General features: G+C 37.8%; 1 protein-coding gene across 1 annotated transcript in view; it reads right to left on the bottom strand.

Annotated features, from left to right (window-relative positions):
• HSD17B11 (hydroxysteroid 17-beta dehydrogenase 11) overlaps positions 1-20,560 on the bottom strand; it is a 33,045-nt gene extending 12,485 nt beyond the window's left edge. Inside the window, exons 1-5 of the mRNA XM_038582188.1 lie at positions 20,067-20,560; positions 13,600-13,707; positions 9,677-9,808; positions 8,240-8,346; positions 1,021-1,158 (exon numbers count right to left, since the gene is read on the bottom strand). Of these exons, the coding sequence (XP_038438116.1) occupies positions 1,021-1,158; positions 8,240-8,346; positions 9,677-9,808; positions 13,600-13,707; positions 20,067-20,276 (695 nt within the window). The 5' untranslated portion in view covers positions 20,277-20,560. The remainder of the gene's footprint in view (positions 1-1,020; positions 1,159-8,239; positions 8,347-9,676; positions 9,809-13,599; positions 13,708-20,066) is intronic.
• Positions 20,561-20,872: the final 312 nt, after the last annotated feature.

Raw genomic sequence — 20,872 nt, 5'->3', positions numbered from 1 at the left:
ACTTTACTTACAGCTTCCAGAATCCCATGTGTAATATATGCCAGTTGCATAAAATTCAGATATTTAAGCAGTACATAGAAAGATGTCTAGAAGGATGTTCATCAAAATGTTAAGAGTAATCTGCACTGCATAGGTTTCAAGGAAATTAAAAAAAAAACCTTTCTTATTTATTTGTATTTTTCTGTATGTTGGAATTTTTAAAAAGTATGCATCATGCTTATGAAGACATTAAAACTATTCCCAAAGGGGAAAAACATTAAAATTTAACCTCAGAATTGATCCTTTAGAGTTTTATTTAATTAATTAATTTAGTTCTAGAGAGGGAGAGGGGGTGATGGGAGGGGCAGACGGAGAGGGAGAGAGAGAATCCCAAGCAGGCTCCCTACCCAGCTCAGAGCCTTATGTGGGGCTCAATCCCATGACCCTGAGATCATGACCTGATCTGAATTCAAGAGTTGGATGCTTAACTGATGGAGCCACCCAAGCACCCCTATAGTTTTATTTTTTAACCGAGTGAAGACTGGTTGGTACTCATTTTAGAGGATAATCTCTAGATAACCAAGCAAAAATGTTTTTTACACTGTGGTCCTGGGTTATCTGTATCAGAATTGCCAATGATACCTGCTAACTAGAGTCTTAAGGCCCTTTCCCCACCACTACCCTATCCCAGACAAACCCAAGCAACCAACATATCTGGGGATGGGACCCCTACACGGTTCCCAAGCACTCCTGGTGAAATGTATGTATATTTAAGTCAGAGAAACATTGCTTGGGAAAATAAAAAAAAAAGGAGGATTAGCAAGTTCACCTGAGTTAACTCGTATTTATATTTATGTACATTCTCTCCCTCACTTGTCTCTCCACCTGTTTTCCCACAATCTACAAGAGCTGAAATTGAGATGAGCTAAGGGCATCGAATATCAGGTGTTCTAAGGATTAAAATATTTAAGAAACTGCACAGAATGGTTGATATTCACACTAATCACCAATCCTTTTGTCCTCGTTTCTGTCTCAACTTACGCAGTACTTGCGTTTTTGATGAAGCCAGTGTTTATGAAATTAGGGCAGAGACATGTTGTTTTGACTCCAGTTCTTTCTAAGGCAGCCAGTTCTTCAGTCAAAGCTTTATGAAATCCAACAGCAGCAAATTTGCTTGAACTGAAAATAAACAGAGAGAGGTCACAAAATAATTCAAGAAAGTTGCTGTATCTGCTTAATTCAGATGCCTGTTTTCCCTAGTTAAGTGTGGTCCTGTGCCAAGCCTCATTGCCATGAGCTGAGTCTCAAGTTCTAGCCCAGACCTACTGAGTCAGTATGTGCAGATAGGTAAATTTACTTAGATAAATTTATAGACATTAAAGTCTACGGAAGCAGGGCCCCTGGGTGTCTCGGTGGGTTAAGAGTCTTGATTTCTCTTGATTTCAGCTCAGATCATGATCTCAGGGTCTACACTCAGCGGGGAGCCCGATTGGGATTCTCTTACTTCCTCTCTCGTCTGCTCCCTGCTGCTCCCACCCCTGTTTCTGCGCAAGCGCGTTTGATCTCTCTCGCAAAGATAAACCAGTAACTCAGTCTTTAAAGTCTAGGAAGCCTGGGCACGGGTCGCTTACTGCATCCCAGCGTCACTTACTGGAATGAGAACTGAGTAGGTTCAAAGGTCTTGCCAGGAAAATTGGTAAAGTGTTTGCTTTTGTTGATGCTGCTTCCATAAGATTTAATATCACTATAGCCTGTTAATTATTTAATATATCCAGGGAAATTCTCTTGGGCAAGTCCTATTTTTTCCTTTAAGTCTGTTTCACTTCCTCAAAGAGGCCTTCCCTTACTCCTAGTCTAAATTATTTTCCCAATATATAGTAACCTTCGGTTTTTCAAAATAGCCTGTTTAGGATTTGTGATTAAATATTTATTTGGATGAACTTTTTTTAACATCTGTCCCTCATACTTTTACTATAAGTTTCATGACTATTTTGGTTTCCAATAAATCCCCAGGGCCTAGCATAGTGCTTGGCGTATAACAGCTGCTCAATAAACATTTGTCAAATCAAAGAATCGAAAGGCAAAGCAATTCTTATTGTCATAGCTCCTTCATTTGGCAAGAGAAGGGAAATTAATCATATTCTAAGCAGATATTTCTTTTCTAATTAGTTTTTTTTTAAAAAAACCTAGCTTTATAGAGAAATTCATGTATCATAATTCACCCATTTGAAGTGTACAATTCTATGGTTTTTGGAGTATTACATTATTCATCTTAGAAAATTGTGTGAAAATATATATAATAAAATATGCCATTTTTACCATTTTTAATTGTGCAGTTCAGGGCAATTACTGGATTATTTTTCTATAAGTCTGTATTTATTAGCAATTATACAAAGTAGTTGTAAATTTGTGCCAATTAACCTGTGCTTTGGAAAATACAAATATGTGCAAAGTTTTCTCTCAAATTTTTTTTTAAAGCTTAGACATATCCTGAAGGCTTAAAAGATAGATTTCTAGATTTTCTTAGGTAAAACGTAAATCTTACCTTGAAAAATGACACAAAAATAATCACATGTAAAATTGATCACTATATGTCAGACACTGTCCTCCATTATTCAGATGTATTATTGCATTTAATCCTCACAACGACTCTTTGAAATAGGTATTACCATGATCCTCATTTACCAAAAAGGAAATGGAGGCACTGAGGGAGTTGTTGGTTTACAATCCCCTTGGGAGCTTCTTGGGTATAATCTGAAACTGCTCCCTGCTGTACATGGAGAGCAAGGAGAGGCTGAAGAAAGAAAAGGCCACTACAGATTGGTGGATGGCAGGTGTAACAAGCGAGGGAACCTGGGAGGCTCTTCTAGCACAGCCGCAAGGGGAGTAGATTTCCTCACCCACCTGCCAGAATCTTATAAGTTTACAAGAGGCCTTAATTGGGTTTAGTCATATATACCATCCAGATAGTATTGACATCACCTTTCTATCTCAAGGCTGTGTCCTTGGGGCAGCTTTTGGGAATGGGGAAGGCAATAGGATACCATGTTCCAAGGACAGGGTGAGGTGCGGGGGGAGCCTCTGATTGCCTAGGTTCAGCTTACAGGTCATGTCCTCTGAAGGACCTCCCCCAACAGGGTTATAGGACTTGCCCAAAGACACGAGACAAAGTGGGAGAATCAGGCTTTAAATTGGCGCAATAAACCAGGCCTCTATATGATATAGTCTAAACTTCATTAGCTCACAATCAAGTTGAAAGGCAAATGACAAACTGGTAAAGCAGTTGCAACATATAAGACATGGGTAAGGGTTAATATACGGCAACTTTTATTAATGAATAAGACAATCCTCTAATGGATAAATGGTTAAAGGACATTAGCAGAAAATTCACAATATAAATATACCAATGGATCTATGCATATAAAAATGTTTTATTTCAGGAATAAAATAAATACAAACTAAAACAAGATGGGAGTTTTTGCCTACCAATAATGGTGAGAATCTGAGGAAATTATTTGTTTATCAACATACAGAATATTTTCATTTTATATCATTGAACTAGGAATCTTTTCTTTAAACCTTCAATATATGCTAAGCTTAAGAAAAAAGATGAGAAAGAATTTCCATAGCTTTCTCCTTTCCAAAGCACAAGTTAATTGGCAGCCTTATCTGGAAGGCAATTTGGCAAAAGGTATCAAATTCATTAAAAATATGCCATGCTTTTAGATCCAGTAATTGCTCTTATAAATATTTATCCAAAGGAAATAACCAATCTTGTTTCTAAAGATTTATATTCAAGTTAGTCTCTGGGATATATAGTTCATGAAGGCCAATGGTCGGAAACAATTTTATTTATTTTTTTATTTATTTACTTATTTACTTATTTACTTATTTACTTATTTAATTCATGAGAGACACACACACACAGAGGCAGAGACATAGGCAGAGAGAGAAGCAGGCTCCATGGAGAGAACCCGATATGGGACTTGATCTCAGGACTCCAGGATCATGCCCTGGGCCAACGTGAGGTGCTCAACTGCTGAGCCACCCAGGCAACAATTTTAAATGTCTGGCATGGATAGCTGTTGTTTTTGCCCACCGGCATTCTGATTTCCTTATTCTGGTGACATCACTCTGATTTTGCCAGGTAGCACCCCTCTCTGCCTCCCCATACAGTAGTTGGACCATCTAGTTAGAGTAAACTCTGGAACTAGAGTGTTTGAAAGACATTAACTGGGAAATCATGGCTTTTCCTCCACCTGCTGGATATTGAGAGGCTATTACTCTGGAGCTGCTACCGACAGATAGAGGAGAGCCTGCCTGAGACTTTTAACTACAGAGCTAAAAAATTCCTCTTTTGGTCCAAGGCCATTTAAGTTTTGTGTTCTTTGCAACTGAAAGAGTCCTGGCAATAAACTGCACAAAAATAGTGGATAAATTGCAAAACAGTGGCACATATGTGCAGCAGGATATCATGCAAAAAATGAAAATGATATTGCACATATGTATATATTAATGTGCAAAATGTTCATTTAAAATTTTAAAAAGCCAAGATTATGTAGGCAGATTTCTTTCAATGCTTGACTGTCTACCTGTATTTAAAATGTCCTAAAATGATAATAATTTTTAACCATGGTTATTTCTACATGGTAAGATTATCAGTACATTTGTTTTCTTTTACTAAACTGTATTTTCTGATTTTCCTTAAATGAACCAAAAGTGCACAAATATATTAAAGCTTAGAGTTAATGATATTAAGTGTATTAAAAGAACTCCGTATTTTTGAACTTCAGGGTGCAGTTGTTTATATATATATGAAAGCTAAAAGTGAGTGGATTTTTTCTGCACTTTGTAACATTACATCAAATTTCTTATTATTAATAATATGAATTAATATTTCTTTTTCCAATCATCCTTTTAAATAACATTTCATTATAAGCTAATAAAGATCAGGACTTGATTTTGCCATGTCTTCCCATACTGGTGACTTTCATACATATAAATTGGCTCTTTAAGTTGACAAGAGATATTAGCCAGAGTTTCGTGGTACTTTTAAACATTTTCGTGTTTTTTTTTAAAGATTTTATTTATTTATTCATAGAGACAGAGAGAGAGGCAGAGACACAGGCAGAGGGAGAAGCAGGCATCATACAGAGAGTCTGATGTGGGACTCGACCCGGGGTCTCCAGGATCATGCCCCGGGCTGAGGCAGTGCTAAACTGCTGCGCCACCAGGGCTGCCCACATTTTCGTTTTAAAATCAAGACACTTTTGGACAAAATACTTAGCAAGCAGCAAAAAAACATTTTAGAATAAAATTAAAAGGTGAACATCTCTCATGGTGAACCCTGTTTTTTTTATCTTGGACTTTTCATATTAATCATTTAAAACTGTTGAAATGTAACTCCAAAATAAATAGAAACATTTTTCTCCAATAGAGGTGATTAGATCTGTAACAAATTCTTTTGCTATGGCTGTAGCAACTCAGGATAATGACAGCTAACAGTTGGATTACAGGGAAAAAAACCCAGGTAATTCCAGATCACCTCTCATTTCATTTCAACCTTCAGGAGCCAGAGCATATAGGGTTAGTTCCACTGAGGCAAAGCATTCTGGAAACTAAAATGAGAGGGAGTACCTTGCTATTCTGTGTGATTACAGGGAAGTAGAATTGGAATGTAACACTAACAGGTACCCTCCTGTTATTGAATACTTATAGGACTCCAGATTCTATACTAAGTGCATTACATTATATGATTTAAACTTTACAGCATCCTGGTGATTGAGTTAGTTGCTATGATTAATCTCTTTTATGGGTGAAGAAAATAAAGCATAGAGGAATTGAGGAACTTGTCAAAGGTCACATAAAGTTAATTATTGAGTCAAGATTCATAACAATATGATTCATAATGGTTTCTTCCTGAAAGCAACCCAAATGTTTGTAAATGGTATTACGGATAAATAGTTGTCTGTCTAGTCATATCACGCAACACAATGCCTGCAAGACAATGATGGAGCCGTAGCTACCAACAACAAGGATACACCTCACAAACATAGTGTGACTCCATTTATCTAAAGATCAAAATCAGGCAAAATTATTCTGTGGTGTTGCAAGTGAATTACAGAGTTTACCTTTGAGAAGCAAAGAGGGATTACTGGTTGGGAATTGTTCAAAAAGTTGCTCCTAAGGTCTTGTTCTATTTTTTTTTTACTTGCATGGTGGTTAAATAGATGTGTTCACTCTATAGTAATTCATTGAGCTGTACATTTATGATTTCTGCACTTTTATAAAGTTATGCCATACTTCAATAGAAAAGTTTATGTTTTAAAGGGCAGTGTCTCTGTTGTATTACCCAATTGTTAATAACAAACACCGATGATAAACACACTGCTCTGTGTTTGAAGAAGTCTCTGTGAAAGTTCTATAATTGATCAGAGGCTGAGCAAAAACCAGAGTCAACTGAATCAAAGACAGGTATGGTCACTAAGGATCACAGACTGCAGCAGCTCACGTCATTTGCAGCTGAGGATCCAAAGACGAGTCCTGCAGGGGCAAGCAAGCAGCCGTTCTGTCCCAAAGCCAGAAGTATACAAACCATTTGTGTGGTTTCAGCCCAGAGGGTGCCTTTGTGCGAAGACGAAAAACCTACTCCTCTTCTCAAGCTACTTTACTGCCATCTCCTGGAAAATCCTTCAAGTTTAAAGGGACCTAAATATGAACAGTGCTGCCTAGAATTGTGTTGTCTGCAATCTGCACTACTGTGTGTGTCATTTGTGCTTTGACAATACTCAGTGAGAGCTTTTACTTCTGCTGAAAGCACTATCAGGAGTAACCAAAATAAATTTGTTTCTCACACAAAACACGTTCTCTCTTGGTTTTCACTGCTGACCATTCAGTGGAGTAGAATCAAAAGAGCTACAGTTATTTACTATGGCAAAGAGGAGGAGGAAGTTCACAGCTCTGTTGGACTTAGCTTCTCTTGGGTTATCTCGATGCTCAGAGACCAAGAATGTGGCAGGGGATCAGGACGTCATATAGTAGCTGAGCAGCAATACCTGTAGCTATGGTTCATCAAGGCAAGGAATGCCAAATTGTATCAGCTTCTGATGGCCAGGGGACAATCATCTAATTTATACTGGCTCTGGACCAGAGGTCTATTCTGTGACTGCATCAGCAGTCATTTCGTCTTTTAGAAGAAACCTCAATCCAAATATATGTTGATTTTTAAAAACTATTAGAAGACAAATATATATTAAGAGAGAAAATACAGATGAATAAAAGGAACAAAATAAACTTATCATTACCAAAGAATAACCACTCTCCAGATGTGGTTAGAGGAAAATGGCTTGGTATATGCCCTTGCAAACTTGTAAAATGCAAAATATAGACCTTTTATATACACACACATATATATGTATGTATATATTATATAGAAACAAGATACCCATCCATGCCTATGTTTATATATTTATATGCATACAACTATATCTGCTGTTTCTAGAATTTAGATACTTCATTCCAAAAAAGCAGGATAGTAGAAAACAAATTTGAGCAATCTGTATGTATATTTATTTGCACACTATATATTATTTGCACAGTAATTCAACATTTTAAGAGTTATTATTTGCTAAAATATAAAAATGGCCAAGCACTGTTGGGGTGTGTGCAACCGGTAGGGTCACCTGGGGTATGGTGGCCTCACTGATCAATTCTTTACAGTATACAGTGGAGCACACCATTATTGTGCCCTGCTTGATATAGTAAGCTCTTCAGTTATTACAATGGCATGGGATTTTAAATGGATTACTATTATATTTTTTAAAAACAATGCCATTGTTTGGATGCTTTTAATATTTAGAATCTCAGATTATACTTTCTCTTTATACTGTTTTTGTTTTTTTTTCTTTATACTGTTTTATTTCCACAAAATTACTTTATTAAAAATTACTAATATTAACTTTCATTAATGATACAAAAATATTACTCTTGTTTTATAATTTCTTGCTGCTAAAAGCGATGAGAAATGCTTCAAGACATTTAGCTTCTAATTGGATAATTTGCCTGCAGCCACTTCTAGAATGGTCAGCCTTGGAGGGGATTAATGGTTGATAATGCTGTTGAACAAGAGACTTTTGTGCAACTTTCTGACTATTGCAGCAACTTCAAGTTTATCATTATTAACAGTAGTTTTCATTAGACAGGGTAAGAAATCATACAAGTTAAGCACAGGAACAAATTAAGGAAACACATGCTCACTTACCAATACGCAAGTAAGAAGGGGACCCCAGTATGCCCAGCTGCTGAAGCCACAGTGACAATATGGCCATGATTATTCTTCATCATCACTGGAAGAAATGCTTTTGTAGTCTAGAAATAGTATTTATTAAGAGGAAAAGACATATTGTTATTTCTGATTTGCAGACCCATTGGGAATATTTCTTTTTTTTTTCCATTGGGAATATTTCTAAACAAACTATATTTTGTTAATATTTTTCCTAGAATGAAGGGAAAAAACCTAGATTAATTGCCAAATGTGGTAACATAAGGCAACTGGATAGGATGCCTAGATTGGAAAAGCTAAGCAAAGCAATGTATACCGAAAACTTTGAGACTCCATTTCATTTAAATTGCGAACTTCTACTATTCCCTAATTCTCCCTCATTTTGTCATTGATGTTTTCTATCATTTCATATATTGAATAAATATAATAATCTAGAGTTATCAAAAGAATTTGTATGTAATGTTAAATTGTTAGAAAATAGTTTGGTCATGCATCAAAATACTGAAATGAACAGCAATCTTCCAGTAGTCACAGAACAATTCATGTGATAAATATTGAGCACCTACTATGTGATGGGGATTCAAAAACATTAAGACAATGCCCTACATACTAATAAACATAGAAAGACAGGTAAATTCAGTTGTAAGGATACAAAGTTATAAAGATACAAAAACAGGTGTCAATAACTTGGGAATATTGACATAATACAACGCTGCATTTTCTCCAATTGCAATATTCTTTAGAGATTGTGTATCCCAAACTTACATCCAAGAAAGCTTTGAGGGACCCTTTCAGGAACTGGCTATTTGGGCAGTTCTTAGCCTCTTCAGATACTCTCTCTCTCTCTTTCTGTCAATATCTATCTATAGACCTTGAATGTGAGGTTTATAATAAAGTTTGCAAGTTTAAGGCCAGAAAACACTCAAGGCCTGAGACTCACGCAAAGGAAACTGGGATCATCTTAACAGATCCACACAAGAGGGCTCAGATGACCCCTAATCCCCTCCTTCATGAACAAGATCACATAGATGAGAGAATCTAGTATAAAATTAAAACATATATAATACCTGAAGTTTATTATTATTATTATTAATATTTTTAGGGGAGGAGGAAGAATGGTTGTTTGGGATTTGGTCATGAGAAATGGCCTTTGTTTTTTTAAAAGTCTACTTATTTTTTTAGTAATCTCTACACCCAACATGGGGCTCAAACTCACAACCCCAAGGTTAAGAGTGTCATGCTCTTCTAAGTGAGCCAGTCACCCTGAAAAATGATCTCTTTGTATGTTATCCTTCATACCTGGATAAAACTTCAGTATTAATTTGATGCATCTTTACATGTGCTGAAATCTCCATTTTAAACATAGTCTTTGGGTTTCACAAAAGGGAATGTTTTCATAAAAGAAGTCATACCTACCCAGAAATGTGCAAGTACATTAACTTCAAAAGTCTTTTCAATCTGAGGGTCTTGTGTTGCAAACAAATCCGATGTGTAGACTACACCAGCATTATTTACTAAAATACTAACATCTCCAACTTCTGCCTTCACCTTTAAAAATAAGACAAATACCTGCATCATTAAGAGTTATGAAGGAAGGTTTGCATTCAAGAATGATTAAAGAGCTATGTGTTCCTCTATTAGATATGGGAAAAAAGTAGTTTTGTAATCTATGTGCCAACATGGAAAAAAGAACCTTTTAATCTTAGCTACTTAATTTCAAAACAGCACTACCTGTGAGTCTGGTAGGTAGAAATTTTCTTTTGCAATTTAGTCTCTTGACTTTGCTCTATTGATTATACCTGAGAGGTGTTTGGCTAATAAAAACATAACCAAGCCAAACAAAACAAACAAACAAACAATAAAACCATAACCAGGGGCAAACAAAAACAAAAAACAAAACAAAACAAATGAAAACACCCTAGCATTTATTTTTTTAAATATTACTCCAAAAGGTAAGCAAAAAATAATTTTTTTAATTAATTGGCAAATGCAGGGACTATATGGGGAACTATGTAAAACTGATTATACCATTAAGCTGGTCACATCTTCTATTTATTTTTGTAGTCACTCCTTCCTGTTGCTCACCAAGCTCTCTTCCTTAGGTGGAAGTTGGCCTAAGGGCTGGCAACACCAGCATATCTTATCTGATATTTTTATGGTTCTTTGAGTAACTAAGCTTCTTGGTGGATGGATCCTAGAGTTACAATGAATTCTGTTATACATTGTGTTCCAAATAAAAGCTAACTTCTGTTAAGAGTTATCATATTTAGATAGTGCTGCAGTGTGCTGGGGACTGAGGGGGAGGTGGCAAATAGCCTGTTAAAGGCTTTCATTGTGCTATGCATTTTGTATGATTCCATTATTTATCTCATTTAATTCTCACAATAATTCCATGAGCTGACAACTTTTGGTATGCTCATTTTAGAGATGAGGAACATGAAAAACAGAATGGCTATTTCTTGCACCAGATCACATGGCTATTAAAGGTCACATGGAGCTGAGACTCTTCCAGATCTTCTCACCCCAGAGCCTAAGACAAGCCTCAAAACCTCAAACAGAAAGGAAGCCAGGGGGTGGAATACCCATTAGCGACCCCTTAGGGCCTTGGTGTGCCAATTGCTGGAAGCTTGTTCCAGCCAGAAATACAACCTGAATTTCATCAGGTTGTATTTAAATTATTAAAGAGTCAAGCCAAGATATTTGGTTCTTCATCAACACTATTTGTACCTATATCCATTTCTCTAGCACCATATTAAAACTGTCATTTGGAATAATGCCCCTAAGATATAGAGAAAAACTGGACAGTGTGTGTGGTTGAAGTGATGAAGCTGCTGTAATGCCTCTGAAGTAGGATGACTTAAAATATAATTTGCCCAGACACACTTGTCCCTTCCTCCATCCTTGAGCTCCCCATATCATTGCCTCTTATCTCTACACAGTATGAATGTCTGCTTTGCACATTTCTCAGTAATGAAAGCAAGCTGTGAGTTTAAATGGTTAGGTGACATAAAAATGTCCTGCTACTAAAATAATCACATTGCAGTAACTTCAAAATATCTGATAATCACCTGTCATCACACACGCAATTTCAGTAAAAATACTTGGGTTAAAACACACAGAATAGGTTCAAATACTGAAATTACCTTTTCCAGAACAGCCTATTCCCAGATGAGTCTAGAGATGATCATTGTGTGCTGATCTAAAAACTTTACATCATTAATAGATTTAATCCCTCTTAAAACCCTGAGGTAGGTACTTGCTGTACCTTTTATGATTGGGGAAACTTATGCACAGAGACGTTAGCTAACTTGCAGTGATAGAGGCAGTAGTAACTGAAAGAATGTACATCTCTCACAGTTAATTTAAGTAAAATAGTTACTATTAAATGCAGATGTTTCTCGTCTACTGGCCTTGCTCCTACTGTACCCCCTTGTAGGAAAGCTATTTCCCACCACTAGTCTGGATAATTTCTACTTAGTCTTTTTTTTTTTTTTTTTAGAGAGAAAAGGAGAGAGCAGGGTGTGTGTGTAGGGGCATGACATGGCAGGGTGAGGGGGCTAGGGGAGGGGCAGAGGGAGAGAGGGAGGGAGGGAATCCCAAGCAGGCTCCACACCCAGTGCAGAGCCCCATGCAGGGCTCGATCTCATGACCCTGAAATCATGACTCGAGCTGAAATCAAGTCAGTGTCTTAACCAACAGAGCCACTCAGGCATCCCGATTTCGACTTATTCATTTGACTTATCTCAGGCCTCACCAGTAATAGAGGCATCAGTTTGAGATAAAAGATTACAATTCAGGGGCACCTGGGTGGCTCAGTTGTTGATCCTTTGGTTCAGGGCATGATCCTGGGGTCCTGGGATCGAGTCCTGCATCAGGCTCCCTGCAGGGAGCCTGCTTCTCCCTCTGCCTATGTCTCTGCCTCTCTCTCTGTGTGTCTCTCATGAATAAATAAATAAAATCTTAAAAAAAGATTAAAATTCAAAAATAGAAGTTAAAAATGTCCTCAAATCTAAAATCCCCTTAAACCAAGGAGGTTCTCAAGGCTGGTGGAATCAGAATCTTTATACTATACTGATTCAGATTATCCAAAGGTGAGGTCTAGGAATGTGTATTTCATGGAATTTTCCCAGGTAATTCTACTGACTTTCTTACTATTGTAGTATGTAGTTAACAAGCACATGTATGAATGCTTTGGGAGTGAAACTTCATTATATATACATAGCACATCTTAGTTGTATATAGAAGAGACAAATACTGGTTTACAGAAATAAATCTATCTATGATCAAAACCTGATAAACAGTTAAATTTATCCTAATTCCCTAATCCAGTTCTTTGATGAGGGCTTTGAAGACCCTGTCAGTGATTTGCAGTATCATGCAAGAATTTACTTGTAGCAGAAGCAGATGGGTGAGGCATGGGTATGTGGGGTACTAAATATGCTGATTCTTGGGCCTAGTCCTTGATCCACTGAAAGCAAACCTCTGGTGTGTCTTTTTTTTTAATATTTAATTTATTTGACAGAGAGCACAGAGGGAGAGGAAGAAAATACAGAAGGAGAGGGAGAAGCAAGCTCTCTTCTGAGCAGGGATCCCGGTTTCAGAACTCAATCCCAGGACCCTGGGGTCATGATCTGAGCCAAAGGCAGATGCCTGACCTACTGAGCCACCCAGGTATCTCTGGGGTGTTTGTTTTTAACAAGCTCTGTGGACGATTCTACAACACACTGAAGTCTGGGAAACTCAATTATACGTTCTAATTCTGGATCTGCCAAGGCTGCAAAACCTTGGGCAGAACTTCTGCTATTTTGTTTGTATCATGATGCTGAGATCTCTAGAATCTCTCTCAGCTCTGACATGATGCAATCCTCTTTTTTTTTTTTTTTTTGGCTTTCTTTCTTTCTTTCTTTTTTTAATTGGAGTTCAATTTGCCAAAATATAGAATAACCCCCAGTGCTCATCCCATCAAGTGCCCACCTCAGTGCCCGTCACCCAGTCACCCCCACCCCCGCCCACCTCCCTTTCCACCACCCCTTGTTCGTTTCCCAGAGTTAGGAGTCTCTCATGTTCTGTCTCCCTTTCTGATATTTCCCACTCATTTTTTTCTCCTTTCCCCTTTATTCCCTTTCACTATTTTTTATATTCCCCAAATGAATGAGACCATATGATGTTTGTCCTTCTCCAATTGACTTATTTCACTCAGCATAATACCCTCCAGTTCCATCCACGTCAAAGCAAATGGTGGGTATTTGTCATTTCTAATGGCTGAGGAATATTCCATTGTACACATAGACCACATCTTCTTTAACATGATGCAAACGTAACCAAACACAAAATTTCACCTTCTTTGCAGAGCTATAAATATCTTCTCGGTTACTGCAGTCTACTACAAAGGCATGAACCTTCGCACCCAGTCTCCTGCATTCAGCAGCTGTGTCCTCAATCCCATGCTAGGAAAGGCAACAAAAAGGATAGAGAGGACAAAATAAATGACATGAACATATTATATCAACAGCTGACAATAATTGAGGATAGTCAGATCGTTTGACCAAGCATTAAGCAAGAATTTACCTGGACACATTTTTGGCAGGAATATAGGTACACTTTGCTCTTAGTACTTTGAATAGCTTCTTTTATTTGGAACTGAACTTCTTTAAAGAACATAAAAATCTTAAAATACTAGTTTTGTATTCATGAATTTTACATACTTTGTGAATGTGTATTTCATAACAAGATTTTTAAAATATTATTAAATTTTTTCTTTCTGTGTCACTAAAATATATTCACATAATTTTCAAGCTGCAAAATAAATAAATAAGGGGTTAATTACAGTTCACTCATTCATTCATTCACTCATTCCTTTAACATTTTAACATGTAGGTCATAGTCACGGTGCTTAGAGGAAACTTGTAAACACAAATATGAATGAGACAGAGTGCTGACTTCAGCAAACTCATAGTCTAGTAGAAAGAAACATAAAATAAATATAAGATTTAGGTAGGACATGTGGAATTGTTATTTTGTTGGAATAAAGGATTGAAAATTGGCAGTTTCATATGTTTCAAACTAATATGTTATGGTAAGTATTATAACAGAACAATATACAGACAGTTACTGGAATACAGAGGAGGGGCATTCAATACAATTCTAGAAGAAAAGGTACCAGAGTTGGGTCTTAAGAGTAAGTAGCACAGCCAGGTAAAAAGCGGGGAAAGGGCATGCAGACAGACTGTAAACAAAGGGATGGATAGGAGAAAGGTCCAGTGGGAAAATATTAACAGATTGGTGTTGTTGAGTCATAGGATTCAATGCCCAAATCAAAGGGCATTGCATGTCATACCAAGTTTTATCCAAAAAGTTAGGGGGTGGGTACTGATTAAATCACAGAGTCATATTTGGGTATCATACTGATTACTCTTGCTAAAGTATAGAGGACAGACTTTAGGGGTCAATACTATAGGAAGAGAGAAAAATTAGTAGGCAGTTTACAATGATTCAGCCATCAGATGACACAAGCGTGAACTGTGGCCTTACTAGAAAGAATGTAGAGAAGAGAATCAGCCATAAAACATATCTTTAGGAGGTAAAGTCAGAAGGACTTGGTGATTGGACGAGGAAGGTAGGAAGAACCAAAGCTGAAGCCCTTGCTAAAAAGGGCTAAAAACTAAAAAGTTTAAGTAATTGGCAGCATGGTGTTGCAACAAGTCAGATGGAGGTCATAGGTGTGAGATGTGAGAAAAGGAATGACGAGCCCTATCTGGAGTGTTGATTTTGTCACCTTAAATTTGTGATCAGACCATAGGGTTCTGTTTTTGTTTTTCTTTTTTTGTTTCCATTTTTGTATGTTTATTGGTTTGCCTTTACCAATTTTATAGCTTTTTCATTGTAGAAAATGTCTGAAACCATACCTTGGATTGAGGGTTAGTCTGTGAACTCTGCAAACCAAGAAATTATTGTCAGCTAATGCACAAGTAGATGAACTTAATACATTTACCCAAGAGAGAATAGCAGGGCAGAACACTAGTGTGCAAATTTGCTGGTAAACTGTAATTACTCTTTCAGAAAACCCAAAATCTGGACAGCTACAGAAAGAATTTGCAGTTTGCTCAGTAAACTTACTGTGACAGGAAAAGGAAATAGGGTGTTTTTGCTTTTGCTGAAATTTCTCACACAAACTGTTTGTCCTCTGATGAGGAGCCCTTATTCCCCAAGGGACATTGGAACATCTCAAGTAAACCTTATGTTGCCCTCCTGTACCTCCAGGCAGCTTTTGGTCCCTTCCTTTAAAAGTGTATTTCATTAATGTAGCATATACACACAATGGAGTATTATTCAGCCTTCAAAAATAATAAAATTCTGACACATTCTACAGCATGGGTGAACCTTGATGATGTTAAGCTTAATGAAACAGAACAGATACAAAAAGACAAACATTGCATTATTCTAGTTCTAGAAGCTACCTAGTATAGTCAGATACAAGGAGAGGGAAGGTGGAATGGTGGTTGCCAGGGGCTGGGGGAGGCAGGCTGGGGAGTAATTGTTTAATGGGTGCAAAGTTTCTTTTTGGGATGATGAAAAAGTTCTGGGGATGGATAGTAGAGGTCATTTTGTAATAATGGGAATGCACTCAACACAACTAACCTGAATGCTTAAAAATGGTTGAAATAGAAATTTTTATGTAATATATATTTTATCACACTAAAGTTTAAGAAGTATATGGTACTGATTCTTTGGGTATTTCTAAAATTCAGTCCTTATTTGGAACAAATTCTACAATAAAACTCTATCTGCCTTTATTCCATTTGTGGAGATTTGCTTAGTACTGGTTGGGTTTCTGCATCAACAGACACAGTGCGTATTGGTAAACACGTCCTACTTTTACATCTGCAATCGCGCTTTTGCCTATCTCCCTGGTCTTCCTCGCTTAGGGCCAAGGGCTGCACGCCACACCTCCTGAACTATGCAACAAATTTAAGTTCTAAATTCTGCCAGGAAAAATTTTAGACAGTCTCCATATTCATTGGGTAAGAAATAAAAAGTAGGCAGACTTAAAATTTTTCTCAGCGCAGTGGGACTGCTTGTCATTCTTTAACATTTTCCTTGTTAACCTTTTTCCTAATATGCTGGATTCAGTTCTCAATTTTTAATCCTGGGCTCACCTTTAAGTCTTTACTCATCATTCAGGCAGCCTGGGTGGCTCAGCGGTTTAGGGCCGCCTTCAGCCCAGGGCCTGATCCTGGAGACCCGGGATCGAGTCCCATGTTGGGCTCCCTACATGGAGCCTGCTTCTCCTTCTGCCTGTGTCTCTGCCTCTATCTCTCTCTGTGTGTGTCTCTCATGAATAAATAAATAAAATCTTTTTAAAAAAGTCTTTACTCATCATTCTTTGCCCTCTATCCCACAACTGAAACTTTTTGCCCATTACCTAGACTACTAAACATCTACATGTTTTTGATTCCTTCCATTTCTTTTTTCCATTCATTAATTCACTTTTCCATGTGACAAACAGTCTTTGAGTATATAGTAGGTGCTCACCACTTGCTATACATTTATCTTCACAAACTTATGTAAACAGGCATGGGGGTGAGAATGGTCAAGAAATGTGAGATTATCTACATAGGACAATAAAAAAATTATGGCATCCATCTTAGTAGAATAACAAAGCTGAAGCCACCACTAATTCCTCCCTAAATTCATGCTCCTTTTTCTGTAGACTTCATAATGTGTAGGAAGATGTCTGTTCTCAACATCCTGAGAAGGATATCTTTGGGCATTGTTATCCTGGCTGCTTGACTTAACCTGAGAAATTGTCTCTGGGGACAATTTGTCTTTGCACTCGAGGGAAAGAATTTTATCTGGCCCCTCTTTGCCCTTCCAGTTTGATCTGAAGACAATCTAAAAAACTCTTCTCTTTTTGACTCATTCTCAGTATAGCCACCAGCCCAAAAGTTTTATATCTCTAGGTTCTGCTGCCTGGACTGCTTGAAATTTCCACCCTACTCTCCCTCTCCAGTCAAGTTCAGTGACTCTCAGACTATCATAATTTTAAAACTCATAAAATTTCAAGAAAAGTGGACTGCAGTGTAGACACTGAACTAGGACTGCCAATCTTTTATTTGGCCAAATTAAAACCAACATAGAAACTATCAGTTACTATCATTGTAATTTCATTAAATATATATGTATATTTTATCCACAAAAAAGTGCAAAGGATATAATCTCAAAATAATAGATGGCTTATTTAAATAGAATGAATTTAACATAATACATACTCGCTACATTTTCCTGAATTTTCTGATCACTTCTGCTATAACTTCCCTGGCCTGCAAAACCAGCATCATCTCTTGCCTGGACTACTGCTAGACTCCTATCTGCTCTCCACTGGCTCCTCCGGGAAAAGCCAAAGCACAAACAGTAGCTTGTGGGAAACTGTATGATCTGGAACTGCTGCTTCTTAAGTTTCTAGACCAGTGCTGTCTCATAAAATATAATGCGAGCCAGGTACTGAATTTTAAATTTTTTTCTAGTAGCCACACTTGAAAAAATAAAATTTTTTAAAAAAGATTTTATTTATTCATGAGAGACAGAGAGAGAGAGAGAGCAGTAGAGACACAGGCAGAGGGAGAAGCAGGCTCCATGCAGGGAGCTCAATGTGGGACTCGATCCCGGGTCTCCAGGATCACACCCTGGGCTGAAGGCGGCACTAAACCACTGAGCCACCTGGACTGCCCGAAAAAATTAAATTTAATTTAGTAATATATTTTATTCAACTTAACATATACAAAATATTATTTTGGAGTATTTGTTATTATTATGAAATATTATAGTTCAACATTTAATGTATGTAAAAGTTGTAAGATAATTCAACATTCCTTTTTTCATACCATCTTTGAAATCCTGTGTGTAATTACACAACAGCACATCTCAATTCAGAGGAGCTACATTTCAAATGCTCGATGGCCGTAGTAGCTAGTAGCTAGTACCTACCATTGTGTTTGAAAGGATAGATCTAGATTTTTACTTTTCTTCCTTCCCTCACTCTGTGCATTTACTGATCCCTCTCTGCAGAGATATGAGGGGCTCAAGGCACCATCTGCCTCTTCTGATCTTGACTCAACTATCTTCATCTCATGAGGCGTTCTGTATAAGACCAACATGTTCATCCCTCTTCCCCACCACCACCATAGAGATTCCCTATCCCCTTTCATATTTTACTTTTTAAAATATTTATCACCTTCCAGCAATTACATAATTTATGATGCAGCATGTTTTATTTTATTGTTCCTTGTTCATGAAGTTTGTGTTTTTTTTTTACTGCTGTGTCCTCTGCATTAGAAAAGTGCCTGGCAGATAGTAGGTACTCAATAATCATTTATTGAATAAAAGCACTCCACTCTGAAGTGGAGAAAATTTTGTACAAATGAGCACAGGGCAGTGGGAATCATTAACACAGATGTGTCACCTAATTCTTAGCTCCAAATCCTCCACTGTTAGCTTAAATTTCACTTTGTGAATGGATAATAACTAATGTGTGTTTACCATGTGCCAGGCACTGCTAAATGCTTTGTGTGTGCTTTTTGGTATAATCTTCCCAGTCCTTTAAGGTAAGATAAGTACTGTTGTTTTCTCTATTTTGCGGGAAAGGAACCAAAAGCTCTAGGAAGTCAGAAGGTAGCTCATGAAGAGGTGGAGAGTTCTGCTGAGTTTGAGTGTACCACCATGCCAGGCATTTGCCATCAGTGTCCACATCAGATTAGACTGGGCCTAGTTTGTATCTTTCATTGCATGTACAATTATTTAAAGTCTATTTTCCCTACAAGATTAGGGGCATGGGACCTTACGTCCTATTTGCTGCCGTGTTCTTAATATCCATGCAACAGACACTCAGTAAGTATTCACTGATTGCTATCTTAACCATCTGCTCACTGGGCGAGCTCTTACCTAACTTCATATTCCCTGAATTTTTGTTTACAGCTACAGTGCTGGATGTTGACCACTGTGTATGGGATGGCTCTTCAGGCCCTCAGGTGCCCTGCCTAAACCTCTCTGTCCATCTACTGCTGGCCCTATAAAAGGTTACATTCTAAATCCACCTCTCTTCCTTAAGCCTGTACCTATTCTTGTAAACCATTATGTAAATCGAAGAGATTTTCCCTTTTCTTTTCTTTTTATTCTAATTTTTTTTTTGCCTAGTTTTATGTTTTTAAGTAAACTCAATGCCCAACATAGGGCTTGAACTCAACGACCCCAAGATCAGGAGTTGCATGCCCTACTGACTGAGCTAGCCAGGTGCCCTACAGAGTTTTTTCTTTTATACTGTTTTTAACTAAAAGATGATTTTAAAAATTATTTTTGGCAATTGCTATGATACAGTAATGTTGCTTGCTGCTGGGTACCTTTTAAAGACACTTATCTCAGTAACAGCAAGTCGGATTTTTCTTTCTTAAGAGGTGCAAGCCTCTTAATAGACTAACTTAAAACCATTACTCTTTCCATTTGTTTAAGATGGAGGGATCAGTGAAGATAGAGGGATCAGTGAAATCAGGCTCTGGAGGAGATGACAAATTATTTTCTGGGCAAAAGTAAGGATACCTTTACAATGCAAAATTAGTGATGGGTAGTCCCTGGGAATTTTATATCCTCTAGGTCCATTTATCCTGTAATCATAAATATTAATGGATCTATAAAATGCCAAGGGTAATTTCTTCTCCCTAGTTTATAGAGATGCTGTATGCAGTTGTTGCCCACAGAATACATCCATGACTACAATTAAAGGTGCCAGAAAGGAAAACATAGGAAGCACTATTACCTTATTTATATCCCACAGAACCAGTTTGCTTTTAAGTTTGGCAAATTCATAGGCAGTTAGTCTCCCAATTCCATGGCCAGCTCCAGTAATCAGGACGATTTCTCCCGTCACTGATTTTCTCTTCTTAGGAATAAAAAGCTTCAGGAGCGACTCTAAGGTGAAGATGATCAGTAAGGGCAGAAACTGGAGGCACTGCAGAAAGAATTTCATCCTTCTCCTTGCCGTGAGCTTTTGGCGTGTGTCCTCTCACCAGTCACTCTAAACTGCTTCTGGAGGATTGTTCCGTCAAACACCAGATGGAATAAAAAGCAAGAGCAAGCAAGGGCTTCTTTATCAAAGAGAAACCAACAACTCTGAAACCGTTCCTTCCGCTGGGCTGGGCTTGGTTAGGTCTTTCACAATTGGTTCGGGCTGCAGTGCGGAGCGGCTGCTCGCCAGCTCAGAAATCTGGGAGGGACAAAATCCAGGGGAGGGCAAGGCTTCCCGGGCCGCTCATCGGTGACCCACGACCTCCGGGTCCTGCGAGCCGACCTTCCTGGCTTAGCTGCCGCTTGTTTTCCTAAATGTTGGTCATTCCTCTGCAAGTTACAAAGATAGCTGACATTGTCCGCAATCCAGATGCTTCTTTGGAACTTGATGCTCACCACTAGTGAAGGGATGGAAATGCAGTTTCATGTCTTAAAAGGAACATCGGGTGAGGGTCAGTTGTTCTGCAAGCCCCCTCCCCCCCAACTCCATCCTGAAATGTTGCTCTCACATTTTAGTGTGAACCAAACTCGATTCCTGGATGGCAGAGAAAATCCAGG

The sequence above is a fragment of the Canis lupus genome, chromosome 32, assembly GCF_011100685.1.
Source record: "Canis lupus familiaris isolate Mischka breed German Shepherd chromosome 32, alternate assembly UU_Cfam_GSD_1.0, whole genome shotgun sequence".
NCBI lineage: Eukaryota > Metazoa > Chordata > Mammalia > Carnivora > Canidae > Canis > Canis lupus.
This window is presented reverse-complemented; position numbering and strand designations above follow the sequence as displayed.